At 39.4% G+C, this 16357-nt stretch overlaps 1 protein-coding gene across 1 annotated transcript in view; it reads left to right on the forward strand.

Moving 5' to 3' along the window:
- The window catches only part of CCDC141 (coiled-coil domain containing 141), a 206288-nt gene that overhangs the window by 181448 nt on the left and 8483 nt on the right, over positions 1-16357 (forward strand). Inside the window, exons 20-22 of the mRNA XM_082657911.1 lie at positions 1722-1905; positions 4821-4930; positions 10680-10793. Of these exons, the coding sequence (XP_082514037.1) occupies positions 1722-1905; positions 4821-4930; positions 10680-10793 (408 nt within the window). The remainder of the gene's footprint in view (positions 1-1721; positions 1906-4820; positions 4931-10679; positions 10794-16357) is intronic.

The raw sequence follows: 16357 nt of genomic DNA on the forward strand, positions 1-16357 counted from the left end.
AAGAAACAAATCCACCATTGATAACAAGTGCTAAAAAGTATACTAAAAAGAAAAACAAAAAACGGACAGACAGAACCCTAGGACAAATGGTAAAAGCAAAGCTATACAGACAAAATCACACACAGAAGCATACACATACACACTCACAAAAAGAGAAAAAGGAAAAAATATATATATATATATCGTTGCTCCCAATGTCTACCTCCTCAATTTGGGATGATTCGTTGTCTATTCAGGTATTCCACAGATGCAGGGTACATCTAGTTGAATGTGGTGATTTAATCCGCTGCTCCTGAGGCTGCTGGGAGAAATTTCCCTTTCTCTTCTTTGTTTGCACAGCTCCTGGGGTTCAGCTTTGGATTTGGCCCTGCCTCTGCGTGTAGGTTGCCTGAGGGCGTCTGTTCTTCACTCAGACAAGACAGGGTTAAAGGAGCCGCTGAAATGGGAGCTCTGGCTCACTCAGGCCGGGGGCAGGAAGGGGTACGGACTGCGGGGCGAGCCTGCGGCAACAGAGGCCAGTTATGATGTTGTACCAGCCTGAGGCACGCCGTGCGTTCTCCCGGGGAAGTTGTCTCTGTATCACTGGACCCTGGCAGTGGCGGGCTGCACAGGCTCCCAGAGGGGCGGTGTGGATAGTGACCTGTGCTTGCACACAGGCTTCTTGGTGGCGGCAGCAACAGCCCTAGCGTCCCATGCCCGTCTCTGGGGTCTGCGCTTTTAGCCACGGCTCGCGCCCGTCTCTGGAGCTCCTTTAAGCAGCATTCTTAATCCCCTCTCCTCGCGCACCAGGAAACAAAGAGGGAAGAAAAAGTCTCTTGCCTCTTCGGCAGGTCCAGACTTTTCCCCGGACTCCCTCCCGGCCCTCCATGGCGCACTAACCCCTTCAGGCTGTGTTCATGCTGCCAACCCCAGTCCTCTCCCTGGATCCGACCTCCGAAGCCCGAGCCTCAGCTCCCAGCCCCCAACTGCCCTGGCAGGTGAGCAAACAAGTCTCTCGGGCTGGTGAGTGCTGGTCGGCCCTGATCCTCTGTGCGAGAATCTCTCCGCTTTGCCCTCTGCACCCCTGTTGCTGCGCTCTCCTCCGTGGCCCCGAAGCTTCCCGCCCCCCGCTGCCACCCCCATCCCCGCCAGTGAAGGGGCTTCCTACTGTGTGGAAACTTTTCCTTCTTCACAGCTCCCTCCCACTGGTGCAGGTCCCGTCCCTATTCTTTTGTCTCTGTTTATTCTTTTTTCTTTTGCCGTACCCAGGTACGTGGGGTGTTTCTTGCCTTTTGGGAGGTCTGAGGTCTCCTGCCAGTGTTCAGTAGGTGTTCTGTAGGAGTTGTTCCACATGTAGATGTATTTCTGATGTATTTGTGGGGAGGAAGGTGATCTCCACGTCTTACTCTTCTGCCATCTTGAAGCTCCTCCCACATGCTTTTTTAGACTGCCTGTTCTTGTAAGTCTGTAACATTCCTCTTAGGAATTATGCTTCAGGCAAACCTAAGAAGGCAGGAAAATCAGAGTGATTTCCATACTTCTACTTTCTTACCTGACTCTAATTTCCAAGTGCAAAAGTATATGATCACGTTGTGATGTTTTCCTTCTTAGGACTTAAAGAGTTCACACTAATGTGAATATAAAGTTTGAGGAAATTGAAATTTGATATTTCAGTGATCAAAATGAAGAACTTTGGAAGGATGGTGTCTCTTTAATCTATGCTTTGTCCCATTTTAATTTAGTGTCACTTTTGGTATGAAGATGCAAGTGCCACAGTTGTAAGAGTTAGAAAATATTCCACAGAGTGCAAGACCAAGGAAGCTGTGGAGATTCTCCTTCAGCAGTTCAAAAAGTTTATCACACCCTCAGTGCCTCAGCAAGAAGAAAGGATTCAGGAAATCAGTGACCTGGCTCAGCGCTTATATGGTGAGGTCTCTTTTAAGATACCCACTGATTCACTATTGAACACATCTCTAGTGAACCTAATCCAGCGGAAAGCAGAGCATGGCAAGCCCTCAGGGTCCTCACTACCCCAACCTATTCAAGGAAAAGTTTAAAGATAAGAGCAAAAGTGAACTGTAGTGAATAGAGGAAGGAACTCCTGGCTGTAGGAGATGAAGCCTGTGGATTTTTAATGACCATTTGTAAACCCTCCTTCTAAATTCTGCTTTCTTCCCCATTCTTGTTGTTCATCTTCAGGGTAATAAAACCAGAACAATACTCAGCTTATGTAGACAAAAAAATCTAATTTCCACTAGGGTGATTCCTCAAAAAAATACAAAACTCCCATAATATTATACTTAAAGTAGGTAGAAAGCTAAGACTGAGGTCTACAGCCCTCTCACTTCTATGAGGGTTATGGTTTGTGGATATGAGAAAGAGCTGGAAGATTTTCCCTTGTCTTCCTCTCACTTGTGGAATAAATGGGAGAACTCAAACGACCATCTCGCTGGTTGTGCTTTCCTCTTATCCATGACTTTGTCAGTCTGAGAAGTCTTTCTATCTGAGGGAAGGCCCCATTTAAAAGGCCCATGGGGGTTGACAGTCCTTGAGGGTGCAAAGGAATAACTTTCATGAATTCCCTGACATTGTTAACTACAGGCCAAGAGTAATTCCTAGTGACAGCGCAAATCTAGCCCCAAAGGAAGGTAGCACCAGGTGCTTCATTTGGCTGTCCACAGCTGCTGTCAGGTGGACATTTCCTCTTATTACATGAAGCACTATGCATGGATAGACATAAAAATTTTGTGGAACGATATATACTGTACTCCCTAACATCAAATTACTGAGAATGAATTATTAATGATTTTCCAGAGAAAAGGGTAGAAACATAAGAACAATAAAATATAGATTGAAAAATTAAAGAAGACTAATGTGATGTTTCATTCCTACTATAGTTACCGTATAAGTGTACTAAAAAATTCTGGAGGCACTCTGCTCCTATAAGATGGTTTATGTTTTCCTCTGTTATTGTATTCTTCACACTGTAGCATAATTACCTTTCCATTTGTCTGTCTTCTCAACTGACCATAAGCTCCTTGAGGGTAAGGGAAGTATATTTAATCACTATGTTTCAGTGCCACTCAACTTCAGCACATGGGAAGTACTCACATGACACCATAAAAGTTACATTACCCTCCCATCATGCAAGATCCCACATCCTGCTTTGTTTGTATTCCAAGGCCTTATCACCAACTGACATATTGTATGGTTATTTGTCTGTTGTCTGGCTCTCCTTACTAGAGTGTAAGCTCCTTGAGAAAAGGGAGTTCACTGCATTATGGTATATATTAAGTGCTTAACAAATATTTGCTGAATAAATGAATCACTGAATGAATAAATGAATGGCATGCGTCTTCATCTGTTCAGTATGGAAGTTATGCATTTTTTAGAATTTGCATCAGGTAAGATAATTTAGAAATAGTATATCAATTCTTATAGCATTATTGAACCCAGAATTTTAATGCAAATAAATTTATCGCAAAAAAAATTTGAGTACCTATTATGTACTCAGAGCTGTGCTTGATATAAAGACATATAAGACTTAGTTCCATCATTCAAGAATCGACACTCTGTACCTAGAAATCACAATATGGTAAATGCAGTGAGAAAGGTATAAAATGTGTGTATTAGTTTTCTAGGGCTGCCATAACAAAATACCACAGACTGGGTGGCTTCAACAACAAAAATTTATTTCCTCACAGTTCTGGAAGCTAGAGGTCCAAGATTAAGGTGCCCACAGAGTTGGTTTCTACTGAGGCTTCTCTTCTCTTGCTGCCTCTTCATATGGGCATCCCTCTGTGCACAAGCACCCCTGGTTTGCTGGTGTCTCTCCTTCTTATAAGGACACCAGTCATGTTGGATTGGGACCCTACCCTAATGGCCTCTTTTTAACTTTATCACTCTTTAAAGACCTCATCTCCAAATATGGTTATATTCTGAGATACTGGGTGTTGAGTCTTCAACATATTAATTTTGAGAGGGATACAATTCAGCCCATAACAATGTATAATTCTAGTTTGGTCTGAACTGTGGAGTCCAGTAGTCCAAGTTTAAATCCCTTCTCCTCCAATTATTGTCTGGGTCACCTGAAAAGGCTCTGTTGAGCCTTGCATTCCTCATTTGGAAAAAGCAGTAGAACCTACCAGAGAAGGATTATGTTAGCTAATGCATATAAAATGCCTAGCCACAGGCAAATAATAAGCACTCACTACGTGATAGATATTTGTATCATTATCCCAATAGGAAGAGGTAAAATCCAGTTGGGAAAGATTAAGAACATTTTTACAAAGACGTTGGCATTTCAGGTAGACCTTGGAGAGTGGGTAGGATTTGTCAAGCAGAGATGGGGTTATGGTGAGGGCATTCCCAGTACAGAAAAGAATACTCAGTGGCTATGGGGGTTTTGAGAGAAAAGTTGCTGGTTCAGTTTGTCCAGAGATTAAATATGTGAGAGAATTAGGGTGACATACCTTTGAGAGAGGCAGGTTAAAACCATATTATGGAGGGCCTTGAATGTATACTTTTCTAGGTAGTGAAGAACCACTGAATGTTCTGAAAAGGAGAAAACTGGTTAGAATGGAGCTTTAAGAATATTAATATAGAAACATTATTTAGGTTATGTAAGAGGGACATGGCATAGCAAATGTAACCATTTTTCTAGAATACTTGGTTTTTCCAGTAATGCCTTTATTTATTTATCTGTTCAGCAAGTATTTAGTAAGCACTTACTATTTACCAGCCCTTATGCTGGACACTGGGGAGATCAATTAATGCCTGGGATTTTTTTTTCTGCTAAGGATTTGAGCTTTAAAAATAGATTTAACCCTTCTCCTCCCCAGGTTTTGAAGAAGGGCAGAAATATGCTGAGAAAATAGTGGCCAAACACAAAGAGGTTCTTGAATCTGTTACTGAATTATGTAACTCTCTCACAGAGCTTGAAGAAAAAAAGGTAATTTCTTCTTACCAGAATATGTATTTTTAAGTGATATAAATAAAAATGTGTTTATCAAGTGTCTTCTGGTACAAAGATGTTCTAACGGAAATTCTCAAGGGACATAATGTGCACATTTGTTTCACAGCTTTCTAACATAATTATATGGTTGTTTCTGATAATTAATTCTGTTTCTTTTCCATCACTGCAGAGAAAAATATTGCTGAGAATAAGGACTAAACTATTAAGGTGTCTTGTTTATATTTTCATGGATCATATCCTAAAGGATAAATGTGTGCCATTAAGATCAAAGTCTATATTAAGTAGTTTTACGTTTTCGCTCATAAATAATGAACACGTTATTTTTTCTCCTTCAAATTGTGGCCCTGGAGAAAATAAAACTAATCTTCAGGTATTATAGTCATTGAACATTTAGCTTCATGGAAATATTAAACTAATCATTGGCATCTTTCATGGAATAAATAAATTGATGGTAAAAAAAATAGAGAGAAAATATGTTTATGACTATGTCTAGGTAAAATCTGGTTAAAAGAGAGAAATGTATGTATATATATATGTGTGTGTGTGTATATATATATACATATATATGTATATATATATTGTTTTTGTCTATGTTGTGTCAAAACTGGTTTCATTAGTGCTGTTTTCAGAACTGGCTGAAAGAACCAGTTGTTTAGGATAGAGAGAATGGCAAGGTAATCAAGAGCACAGGCTCTAGAATAAAACACAGCCCCCTAGGAATACCAACTCTCCAAATTATTGGATTTGTGAATGAATTGGGGTAAATTCCTTAATGGCCGTGAGTCTCAGTTTCCTGATCTATAAAATGGAGGAAATAGAGGAAGCTAATAACAGGATAGCCCTGAGGATTGAATGTGAAGACACCTGTGATTATTGTTGTGATTGCTGTTGGTATTGAGACATAATGGTGCTCTTGCAGCTTGGAGCAGAATTATATTTATTTTCAGCAACTATTTTTTCTGTATGAATTTCCATGTCATAAATTTGAGTGACATTCCATTCAAAATGGTTTGCTAAGCTTGCTTATTTATTTATTTATTTATTTATTTATTTATTTATTTATAGCTGTGCTGGGTCTTCGTTGCTGCGCGCGGGCTTTCTCTAGTTGCGGCGAGCAGGGGCTACTCTTCATTTTGGTGCGCGGGCTTCTCATTGCACTGGCTTCTCTTGCTGCGGAGCATGGGCTCCAGGTGCATAGGCTCAGTAGTTGTAGCTCGTGAGCTCTAGAGCACAGGCTCAGTAGTTGTGGCACACGGGCCCAGTTACTCCGCAGCACGTGGGATCCTCCCGGACCAGGGCTTGAACCTGTGTTCCCTGCATTGGCAGGCAGACTCCCAACCACTGCACCACGAGGGAAGTCCCTAAATGGTTTGCTAAGCTTTTAATTCAGTGGGCACCCAATCAAATTATCTTTTTCCTTTGGTTGAGAATCTAGATTTTTCAAATTCTTTACCATTTTCAGTAACACTGTAGTGAGCATCTTTGTACATGAAGCTTTTTTCTCTCTTTTGTATTATTACCTACGCAAAAATTCTTTGCTTTTCATAGATGTTTTACAATGATAATGCCACCAGTAATGTATGAATACACCATATATTTTGTATTATCTTTTTCAGCATTAATCGTTTCCTCCCCACCTTCACCCCACCCCCTGAGGATGTGTTTCTTCTGATTTCTGGTACGCAGCCTGAAAATGGCTGCTTCCTCTGACTCTTTGCTGTCATCTACAGCATCCCTCCCATTTATGCTGTACATCTCCAAGTGAGCTCCACTAAACAAAGTCGACCCATTAAAGTGATGGCCCTTTCCAGTTTTTCACCTTCATGGCTATTCTTACTGAAAGCTGTTTCTATTCCCTCTGCCCCCTTCCACTTTCCCCCTTCCTTCTACACCCCTGGAATCAGCATTGCACCCTCTCTTTCTCATTCCTAACCTATCACTTGGATTCTCTTTTGCGCTAGTCAGCAGCCTCCTAATTATTCACTCCTGCTAGAGGAGCCTGCTAGTGTCATTTTTACATTCAGAACACTTCACTACAAGCTCTTCCTTGTTTACCAGATAAAGTTCGGACTCAAGGCCTTCCAATGTTCTGGGGCCGATGGTCTTTCCAAACCACTGTGCTTCTACATTCATTGTAGGTTCCTATCTCCCTGGTCTCCTACCCCACATTCCCAGGTCTCCTGCTTCTAAACTTTTACAGTCGTTCCCGCTTATCTACAGTTTCCTCAGTTTCAGTTACCTGAAGACAACCTCAGTCTGAAAATATTAGATGAAAAGTTCCAAAATTAAACAATTCATAAGTTTTAAATTGTGAGAGACCATATTCATGTAACTTTTATTACAGTATATTGCTATACTTATCCTATTTTATTATTAGTTATTTTAATTAATCTCTTACTCAACCTAATTTATAGATTAAACTTTATCATAAGTGTGTATGTATAGGAAAAAAACATAGTACATATATATAACGTTTGGTACTATCTATGGTTTCGGGCATCCACTGGGGGTCTTGGAACATATTCTCCATGGGTAAGGGCGGGCCACTGTACCTCATGTGCATGGCCTTCTATCTCTCTGACCTAAATTGTTCATCTCTCAAAGCCAGACCCAAATAGTGCCTCCTCCACAATTCCTTCCTTAGCTGTGTCACTTCGCAGGGGAACCGGGCCGCACAGCAGGAGCGAGTGCGGGCGAGCGAGCGAAGCTTCACCTGTAGTTACAGCCATTTCCTGTCGCTCGCATTACCGCCTGAGCTCCGCCTCCTGTCAGATCAGTGGCATGAGATTCTCATAGGAGCGCAAATCCTACTGTGAACTGCTCATGCGAGGGATCTAGGTTGTGCGCTTCTTATGAGAATCTAATGCCTGATGATCTGAGGTGGAGCTGAGGCAGTGATGCTAGCGCTGGGGAGTAGCTGCAAATACAGATTATCATTAGCAGAGAGGTTTGACTGCACAGAGACCATAATAAATCAATCGTTTGCAGACTCATATCAAAACCCTATCAGTGAGTGGCAAGTGAAAACAAGCTCAGGGCTCCCACTGATTCTGCATTATGGTGAGTTGTATAATTATTTCATTAAATATTACAATGTAATAATAAATAGAAATAAAGTGCACAATAAATGTAATGCACTTGAATCATCCCAAAACCGTCCCCCACCCCCCAGTCCGTGGAAAAATTGTCTTCCACGAAACCGGTCCCTGGTACCAAAAAGCTTGGGGATCGCTGTGCTATAGCTCCTGTGTTTCTTCCTACCATAATCATCACATATAACTACCATGATCATCCCAGCCTCTCTCCTTGATTATACCTGAGGAAACCCCGTTCAGTTTAGCATCCCACACAACATTTAACACTATGCTTTGCTGAAAACAGGTTCTCCCGAAAGGATTTTGGCATTTGTAGTAAATGCTCAAAGGATTGGTACAGAAAAAAAAAAAAATCATTCAATAGCCCAAAAAAGTTTGGTTTGGGTGGACATTAAAATGAGGAATGGCCTCTTTGGCAAGAGAAATGGACATCAGAGTTATGGGGATATATGTATATGTATAACTGATTCACTTTGTTATAAAGCAGAAACTAACACACCATTGTAAAACAATTATACTCCAATAAAGATGTTTAAAAAAAATTTTTTTAATTAAAAAACAAAACAACATTGCCCTTACAAGTTACGGCCTAAACAAAAAGCCTGTCAAATGATGCTTGCTAACACTTTACAGATGTTTCTATGAGAGTATACATGTATGGTTTTTATGTTTTTAAGGTTGATTCTGTGGCTCTCTTTTGCAGGGGGTTATTAAAAAGCAGACCCAGAAATCCCTGTCAAGGCTGAGACAGTGATAATAATCCTTTCTATTTGTTTAGCATTTTGAGATTTACAAAGGATTTTCATAAATATTGCCTCAGTGATTTCCAAATAACCTTGTGATGGTAATAAGGTAGATGTTGTTTTCTTTGTTTTAGAGTGAAGTTCAGAGAGGGTAAAAGTGCTTTGCCTGGGGACCCACACTCAGTAGTGGTGGGTCTGCAGTATGAACTTAGTTATAATTCAAAATCTAGTACTCCTTCCACAACTGCCAATTTGGTTTATTTTATTTTATTTATTGAAGTTTAGTTGACTTACAACATCATGTTAGTTTCAGGTGTACAACACAGTGATTCATTTGTATATATATAACTGAATGTGTGTGTGTGTATTCCTTTTCAGATTCTTTTCCCTTATATGTTGTTACAAAATATTGAGTATAGTTCCCTGTGCTATACAGCAGGTCCTTGTTGGTTATCTACTTTATATATAGTAGTGTGTATATGTTAATCCCAACTTCCAAATTTATCCTTCCCCCCACCTCCCTTTCCCCTTTGGTAACCATACATTTGTTTTCCATGCCTGTGAGCCTCTTTCTATTTTATAAATAAGTTCATTTTAAGATTCCACATATAAGTAATATCATATGATATTTGTCTTTCTCTGTCTGGCTTACTTCTCTTAGTGTGATAATCTCTAGGTCCATCCATGTTGTTGTAAATGGCGTTATTTCATTCTTTTTTGTGGCTGAGTAATATTCCATTGTATATATGTACCACATCTTCTTTATCCGGTCATTCATCGATGGACATTTAGGTTGCTTCCATGTCTTGGCTATTGTAAATAGTGCTGCAGTGAACATTTGGGGTGCATGTATCTTTTTGAATTATAGTTTTCTCTGGATATATGCCCAGGAGTGGGATTGTTAGATCATATGGTAGTTCTAATTTTAGTTTTTTAAGGAACCTCTGTACTGTTCTCCATAGTGGTTGTACCAATCTACGTTCCACTTTGGAATTAGGTATCAAGTGTGTACTAAAGCAGAGTAATTTATCCAGTAATACAAACCAGTTTAATTTTTAGAGTTGGGAGTAAAAGCTAAATTTCCCCAGTAAATGTCTCCCCAAATCTTCCAAGTTGGTGTAACATGTACACTTTGAGAAGCATGCCTGTTTCTTTAAGGCCCATCTAATGCCTGTATTCCAGGTGGTATAGAGTATCTTCTGTTGCCCTATAACCTCATGCTAAACTGGTGTCCTGTCACTTGGTGTACCTGTGGCTCCTTTCATCTTCACAAAGTCTTCAAAGCTCTTACACTGGCTCCTCAGCAGTTAGCAAACACCCTCTACTTCCATGACTAAAACGGAGCCCCATGAACTGTAGGAGCAAAATATCACCACCCACAAAGCATCGTTTGTTCTCAATTGTTTTTTTTTACCATACTCAATTATATTACCTTCCGCTTTTCATGAGTCTCCCAAACATTTTGCTTGTCTAAATACTCTGAATTTCCTACTTTGTTCTCCATCAGAATCTTCAGTCATTTCCTCCTCATGGCTGCTCCCCTAGATTTTTGCAATGGTTTAAACTGCCACGCACAATGATTTTTCTCTCTAGAGAATGCTCCTGTAGGTGCATCCTATTATAACAATGACTTTTTTCCAGCTGGGCCTTTGAACAACCTATTTTTACTGGCAATTAACTTTATCAAAGGAGTGAGGTAGGAAGGGAACTGTGAGCTTGAAGAGATAATTTTATAAATCACATCGTGGGAGTACGCCAGTCTCTTGAGGAATACATTTACTGAAAGATTGCAAGTGGTCTATGTTTTCTTCCAAGTGGTTATTGTGTGGCACTGTTCCCCCAACTTTCCTGGCCCAGGCTCTCACTAACCTTCACTTTGTACCTCAGGGAAACGTTTTAAAGATGAATCTGAATTTGGAAGGCTTCCACGATGATTGCATTGACCTACTAAAAGAACCAGGGAGAAATAAGCAGACAATATTCAATAAAGGAAGGAATAAGGTAAAGAAAACTATGTACCCTCAGATATTCATTACTTTTGTTTTGAGGTTAGAGTCATTGTGCATTGAAAAAAAATGAATTGAAGCCTTATTATTGATCTGAGTATTCCAGTGTAAATGAAATGTGAGTGTCCTCTTCCCTTCTTTTCTACCCCTTACTTAGTCCTTCGTCTCTCATCTGTGCTCTTTCCCTCTGAGTCCCTCCCACTGAATACTGGAGCCATAGCATTTCACAGTGGCATTGGGACAGCCATTCAAACACCACACCATCTCCCCAAACTATTTTTGTTTCTCCCATCTTTAGCTGCCTTTCAATCCCAACTTCAAATTTTACTTCTCCCTCTTTATCATACCACCAAGTTATGATTTTGTTGTTTTACACTACCCCCTGGAAAACCTTAATACATGAAATTATTGATAGATTGTATCTTGTTGCCATAGAATCTACCTCTAAGATGATATTTCATATGTACTAAAACATAGAATGCAACTGAAATATAAATACTAAAGTATTTAGAGAAATGTTAAATTATTTTAAAGCCTATGCATTACAGATAAATGAAGCATGCAGCAAGAACTGCAAATATTCACAAAATGCATATGCATTTCAAAAGCATTATTTAAATCACATCATGATGGATTTTCAGTGTAAGTTGCTCACTATCTATTCATAGCTGCTGGACTATAATTAGCTCTTGACTTTATGCTTTGCCAAGTTTGCTCCCAATGTTTGTGTCTCTCCCAAGGAACTGAAAGAGCAAGCAGAGTTGACATTTTTCTCAACTGCTCCCAAATAAAATAAAATATACTCTTTGTGACATGAGACTTTAAAAAATTTCTCCCCACTTGTTGCAGTCATCTCATGGAGAAAGACTTACCTTTTCTTAAACTAAATACAGTACTTAAGAGCTTCTTTATATGTCCTTTTCTGCAGGTTAAATCTATGTCAAGGTCTAGTGCAATTACACAACCACCAGGCAGCAAGTACCATTAATTAAGCAAGCTGGCTTTTTTCATGGGATGGGCTTGTAGCATTTAAACCCTGATTCCTCTCTGAGGCAAAGGAAAGCTGCCACACCTTGATCATCTTGTTGGACTTCAGCCTTATATCAAATGATCTTTGGTTACTCTGATTGTCTAAACCAGGATTACTCAACCTCGGTACTACTGACATTTTGGCCCAAAGAATCCTGTTGTGGGTGCTGTCCTGTGCATTGTAGGATGTTTAGCAGCACTCCTGGCCGGCAGTACCCGCTCTCCACCCAGTTGTGACAACCAAAAATGTCTATAGAAACTATCAAATGGCCCCTGGGGAGCAAAATCAACCTTGACTGAGACTAACTAGTCGAAATAATAAAGAATAACATTAAATGCATCACATTTTCTTAACTAAGTTATAAGAGATACTAAATCCAACAACATATTATTTATTTTTTTAATTCTGCACACTTTTCTACATTGTCAACCACACACATTTAGTAAGATTAGAAACAAAAGTGATTGCTGCCAAAGCAAACACACTCATTTATACTTAGTAAAAATGGCTTTCTTGTTTTTATTTATTTTTCTTAGAAAAAAATTAAAGAAACAGATTCCTTTAAATAAAAAAAGCAAGATTTTCTTTCATTGAGAAATCACTTTTACTTTAACGTAAATTAAAAGACATGATAGATCATCAGATATTTAGAATAAAAGTGAAAATCCATAATTACACTATGATCTCTCATTGACCTCATTTCATGTATATGTTCTCGTGCAATTGGCAAAATGAAAGGGCAGCAGTAATTTTCACTTCGAAACAGCTCAACCACATTTACCCTCTTACTGTCTCTATCATTTATATTATAGGTCAGCTGTAACAAGTTCATGAAACACCATGTGGGCAGATAACAAGAAGCACCAAGTGAAAAGCTTATGTGGGAATCACTGCATTCAATTGTGATACCCTTAAATGGTATTGTTCTTCCTCAGAAAATTATTTGAGTCAGAAAGAACAATTCCACCAAACTATTACAAGAAAATGTTCATCACAAGATTTTTTCCTGGAGATAGTAAAGTGCTTCTCATTTTTCTGACCCAAAAAATACAGTTGGTAGAATTAAGCAATTCAGTAAATGCAGTGCCCATTGCACTGCTAACAGATTAGTGATGGTGTTTTATTCCCTAAGGTGAGCACTGAAGCTGAATCCACAGGAATATCTAAAAACCCCTAAGGTTAAACAGAGGCACAGAGTATTAAAAGCCTTGCCTAAAATCACAGAACTATGTAAGGCTTATGATACCAGCATTTAGAGTTACAGAATTCTAGTGCTAGAAGGGATTTAACAATCATCTGATCAAATCTCATTTTACAGTTGAGGAAACTGAGGCCCAAAGAGATTAAATATTTTGCCCTGCAAAATTCACAGGAAGTAGTGTCATAACTGGGCAGGCAGCCCAATTCTCCTGAATTTCAGCCATGTAACTTTTTCCACAAGACCAAAAGGGAGCTCCAAGAAACTGCTGCATATAAATAAGCTGTTTTGTAATAATACTGTAGATTCCCATGCCAAATTTTTTCCCTCTTTCCATTCATCTATGACACAGTGATTAATAAAGTAGCAGCATGGAAGTGCTTTCATAGCAAACAATTCAGTGGAGTGCTCTTATCAAAGTGGGTGAGGACAGTCCCTGGGCCCTCTTGCAGTAATCCTGATCGCCTGGTAGGAGGAGTAAGATGTTCTTGAGACATTTGCTTTGGAAAATAATGGGAAGGGCAAAAGCTTCTTCACCACCTTTCTGTTCTCTCTTACCTTGTCCTCCCCAAGTGCTTAAGGGTACCAAGTCACTCCTTGACTGCCCAAATCCCCTTCCAAGAGCCTTCCCCAGAAAAGCCTTTCATAGACCAAGCCCTATGTTCAATATCTTTCTTTATCCACTTCCCACTCACCTTCATTAAATCATAAACCAAGATAAGATTACCTATTGTGGAGATATTTTAGAAGATAAAGCCTCGTGGAATTCCCTTAAATTTACCACAAACATGGCTCCCCACCCTACGGACTTGGAGAACTGGTGCTACACACTTAGTTCAATGGATGTAGAGTATCATTATATTTTCTCTTCCAGATGCTCATTTTGTTTGCCTACAGGGCAATGATTGTAGAGTCAAGTGATTATGTCCATCAGTGGAAATGAAAGTTCAGAAATCCTGACAGAGATATGATCTAAGGCTATAGATTTAGGATTAATTAAAAGTTAATGATCATTAGATATAATATTAATTAAAAGTTAATGATCATTAGATCTCATAGGGTGAGATCTTTGAGTGGAAAAGTATATAGAGAAGATTAGAAAACTTAAAGACAAGATTACACATCATTCATGTTTTTAGAAGGTGGGAAAAGAAACAGGAATCAACAAAGACAAAGAGCAGCCAAGGCTGTACGAGAAAGCAATTGAGAATGAGCGATGTTTTGGTGAGTTAAATCAGTTTCCCAGACACTTTGCCAGAACTCATCAGATTGATGCAAATATTCCCTGTCTGTGCTGAGATACACAGATTTATCTACCACTTTCTGGAAACACACACACAAACACACTTTTTTTCTCCTAATAGCAAAAAATGGCTTTATGGTGGAGAAATATAAAAGATAGTTGGTATATGTGAATGTCTGGAAACCATTTTCATAAAGGAAAATTAGTATATCCAGGAAAGTATAGTTCAGTGAGTTCTAAAAGTGATTTTTGTAAAATTCCATAGTGACTTAAAAACTGAACGCCTATTTGCATTTGAGAATAAAGACAGAAGTGTCAAAAGCCAACAGGGATTTACTCAGAAAAACTTGTGTTAAATTCACCTTATTTTGCTTTCTGAGATGATTATTTAATAGAAAACTCTAGGTTGGTGCCATAGACAAAATTTATTGTGGTTTCAGGAAGTCATTTGATAAACACGCTCACGATATGTCTCTTAAGGTAAGTGGAGAAATGTGAATTGAATGGGCGTTTGGTCAGGTTATAATTGTGCCCAAGCGTGTTAAATAGTTCATCAGTGTCAACCTGGAAGACAGTTTGCCTTGCCCTGGGGAGACAGTTGGCTTTGTCCTAAACTCTGCAGTGTTCAACACTTTTATCAGTGGTATTAATAGACAGAGGAAGTAGGACATTTTAGTTGATTAAAAACATTGTGAATCAATAGTCCCGTGTGATTCTTATAAAAACAAACAAAGAACTAATAAAGTCACTTTCATAAAAACATATCATGTAGATCAAGGAGATGATTCCACTGATTACTTTCCACCTGAAAAGTAAGTAAATCCTGGAAATAAACATAAGTTGAAATGTTTCTAGAAAAAGATTTGAGAAAACTCTCTCTTATTGTCAGTGGAAGTTATCCGGTAGTGTATTTTTGGTGGAAAGTATTTTTCTACTTCAGGAATTATAGGGAGTGAAAAAAAGTAATATCCTTGGATTACCTTCTTGAGTTTAGCACCATTTGAAAGTGAGACACAGGAGTCAGGAATCAGTAACCAGTAAAAGCTGGACTGGAGGACAGGGCTTGGACTTTTCTAGTGGGTTTCCCCAAACTTCATCTCTGGTTGAGACAGACTTGTCTACTCAGCCACTTGGGTGCACAGCTAGACAACACAGGCTTCCCTTACAGAGGTTTTTCATGCATTAGAGCCAGTGTGGATGCACCCACTTGATGGAAGGCACATCCGAAAGAGAGGGACTCAAAGAGACAGAGCTGAGCAGGCTCAGTCTCTTCTTCCAAACCCACAATTAGGTAAGTCACTTCCTCCCCAGGAGCGAGTGAGGAGTAGGGAAACTAGCCCAGACTTTTATCCAAATTCCTCCTAAGCCTGTTGCAAAACTTCAATTTTTACACATTATTCTTTTCCAGAGGGGCCTATGTTACCCATAGAAGTCATTGAGGAGTTGCCTGCCCCTGCATGACCCTCAGATCAACAAATGTCCCTCCCCACCCATGAAGGAGTTTGTAGCTCATTAAAGTGGGACCTCCGAAGGTGACCAGAATGAAGAAAGTTCCAGGAATTAAGGCAGAATAAGACCTGGAGGTGGCAGGACCAATTCTCTAAATAGTCAAAGGGCTGTTAAAAGAGGAGAGCAGTCGGACATCTTCTATGTCATTCCAAGAGGCCAATTCTGATGTATTGGTGGATACTGAGTGAAGGCAGATCTGTGATAAATACAGGAAGTTATTCTTAACACAAATAAAGCATAAACTTCTTTTCAAAGAAAGCACCCATTCAGAAAAAGTGTTCAAACAGAGGCTGTCAGAATGGCATAGAGGAGATCCTTAGTCTGAACAGGAGATTGTAGGATCAGAGTCTCTGAGAAAAGGAAAATAAACATTCTACATTCAGGGAGAGATGGAAGGAGAGGCACTAAGCTGTGGTAGGAAAACCAAAAGAAGGAGGGGTATTCCCTACGGAATATGTGTTTATTTAGTAATTTTTTTATTGAAGTATATTTGATTTACAATGTTGTGTTAATTTCTGCTGTACAGCAAAGTGATTCAGTTATACATATATATACATTCTTTTCTTTTTAGATTCTTCT

This window comes from Grampus griseus (genome assembly GCF_964374135.1).
Source record: "Grampus griseus genome assembly, chromosome: 7".
Taxonomy (NCBI): Eukaryota; Metazoa; Chordata; class Mammalia; order Artiodactyla; family Delphinidae; genus Grampus; species Grampus griseus.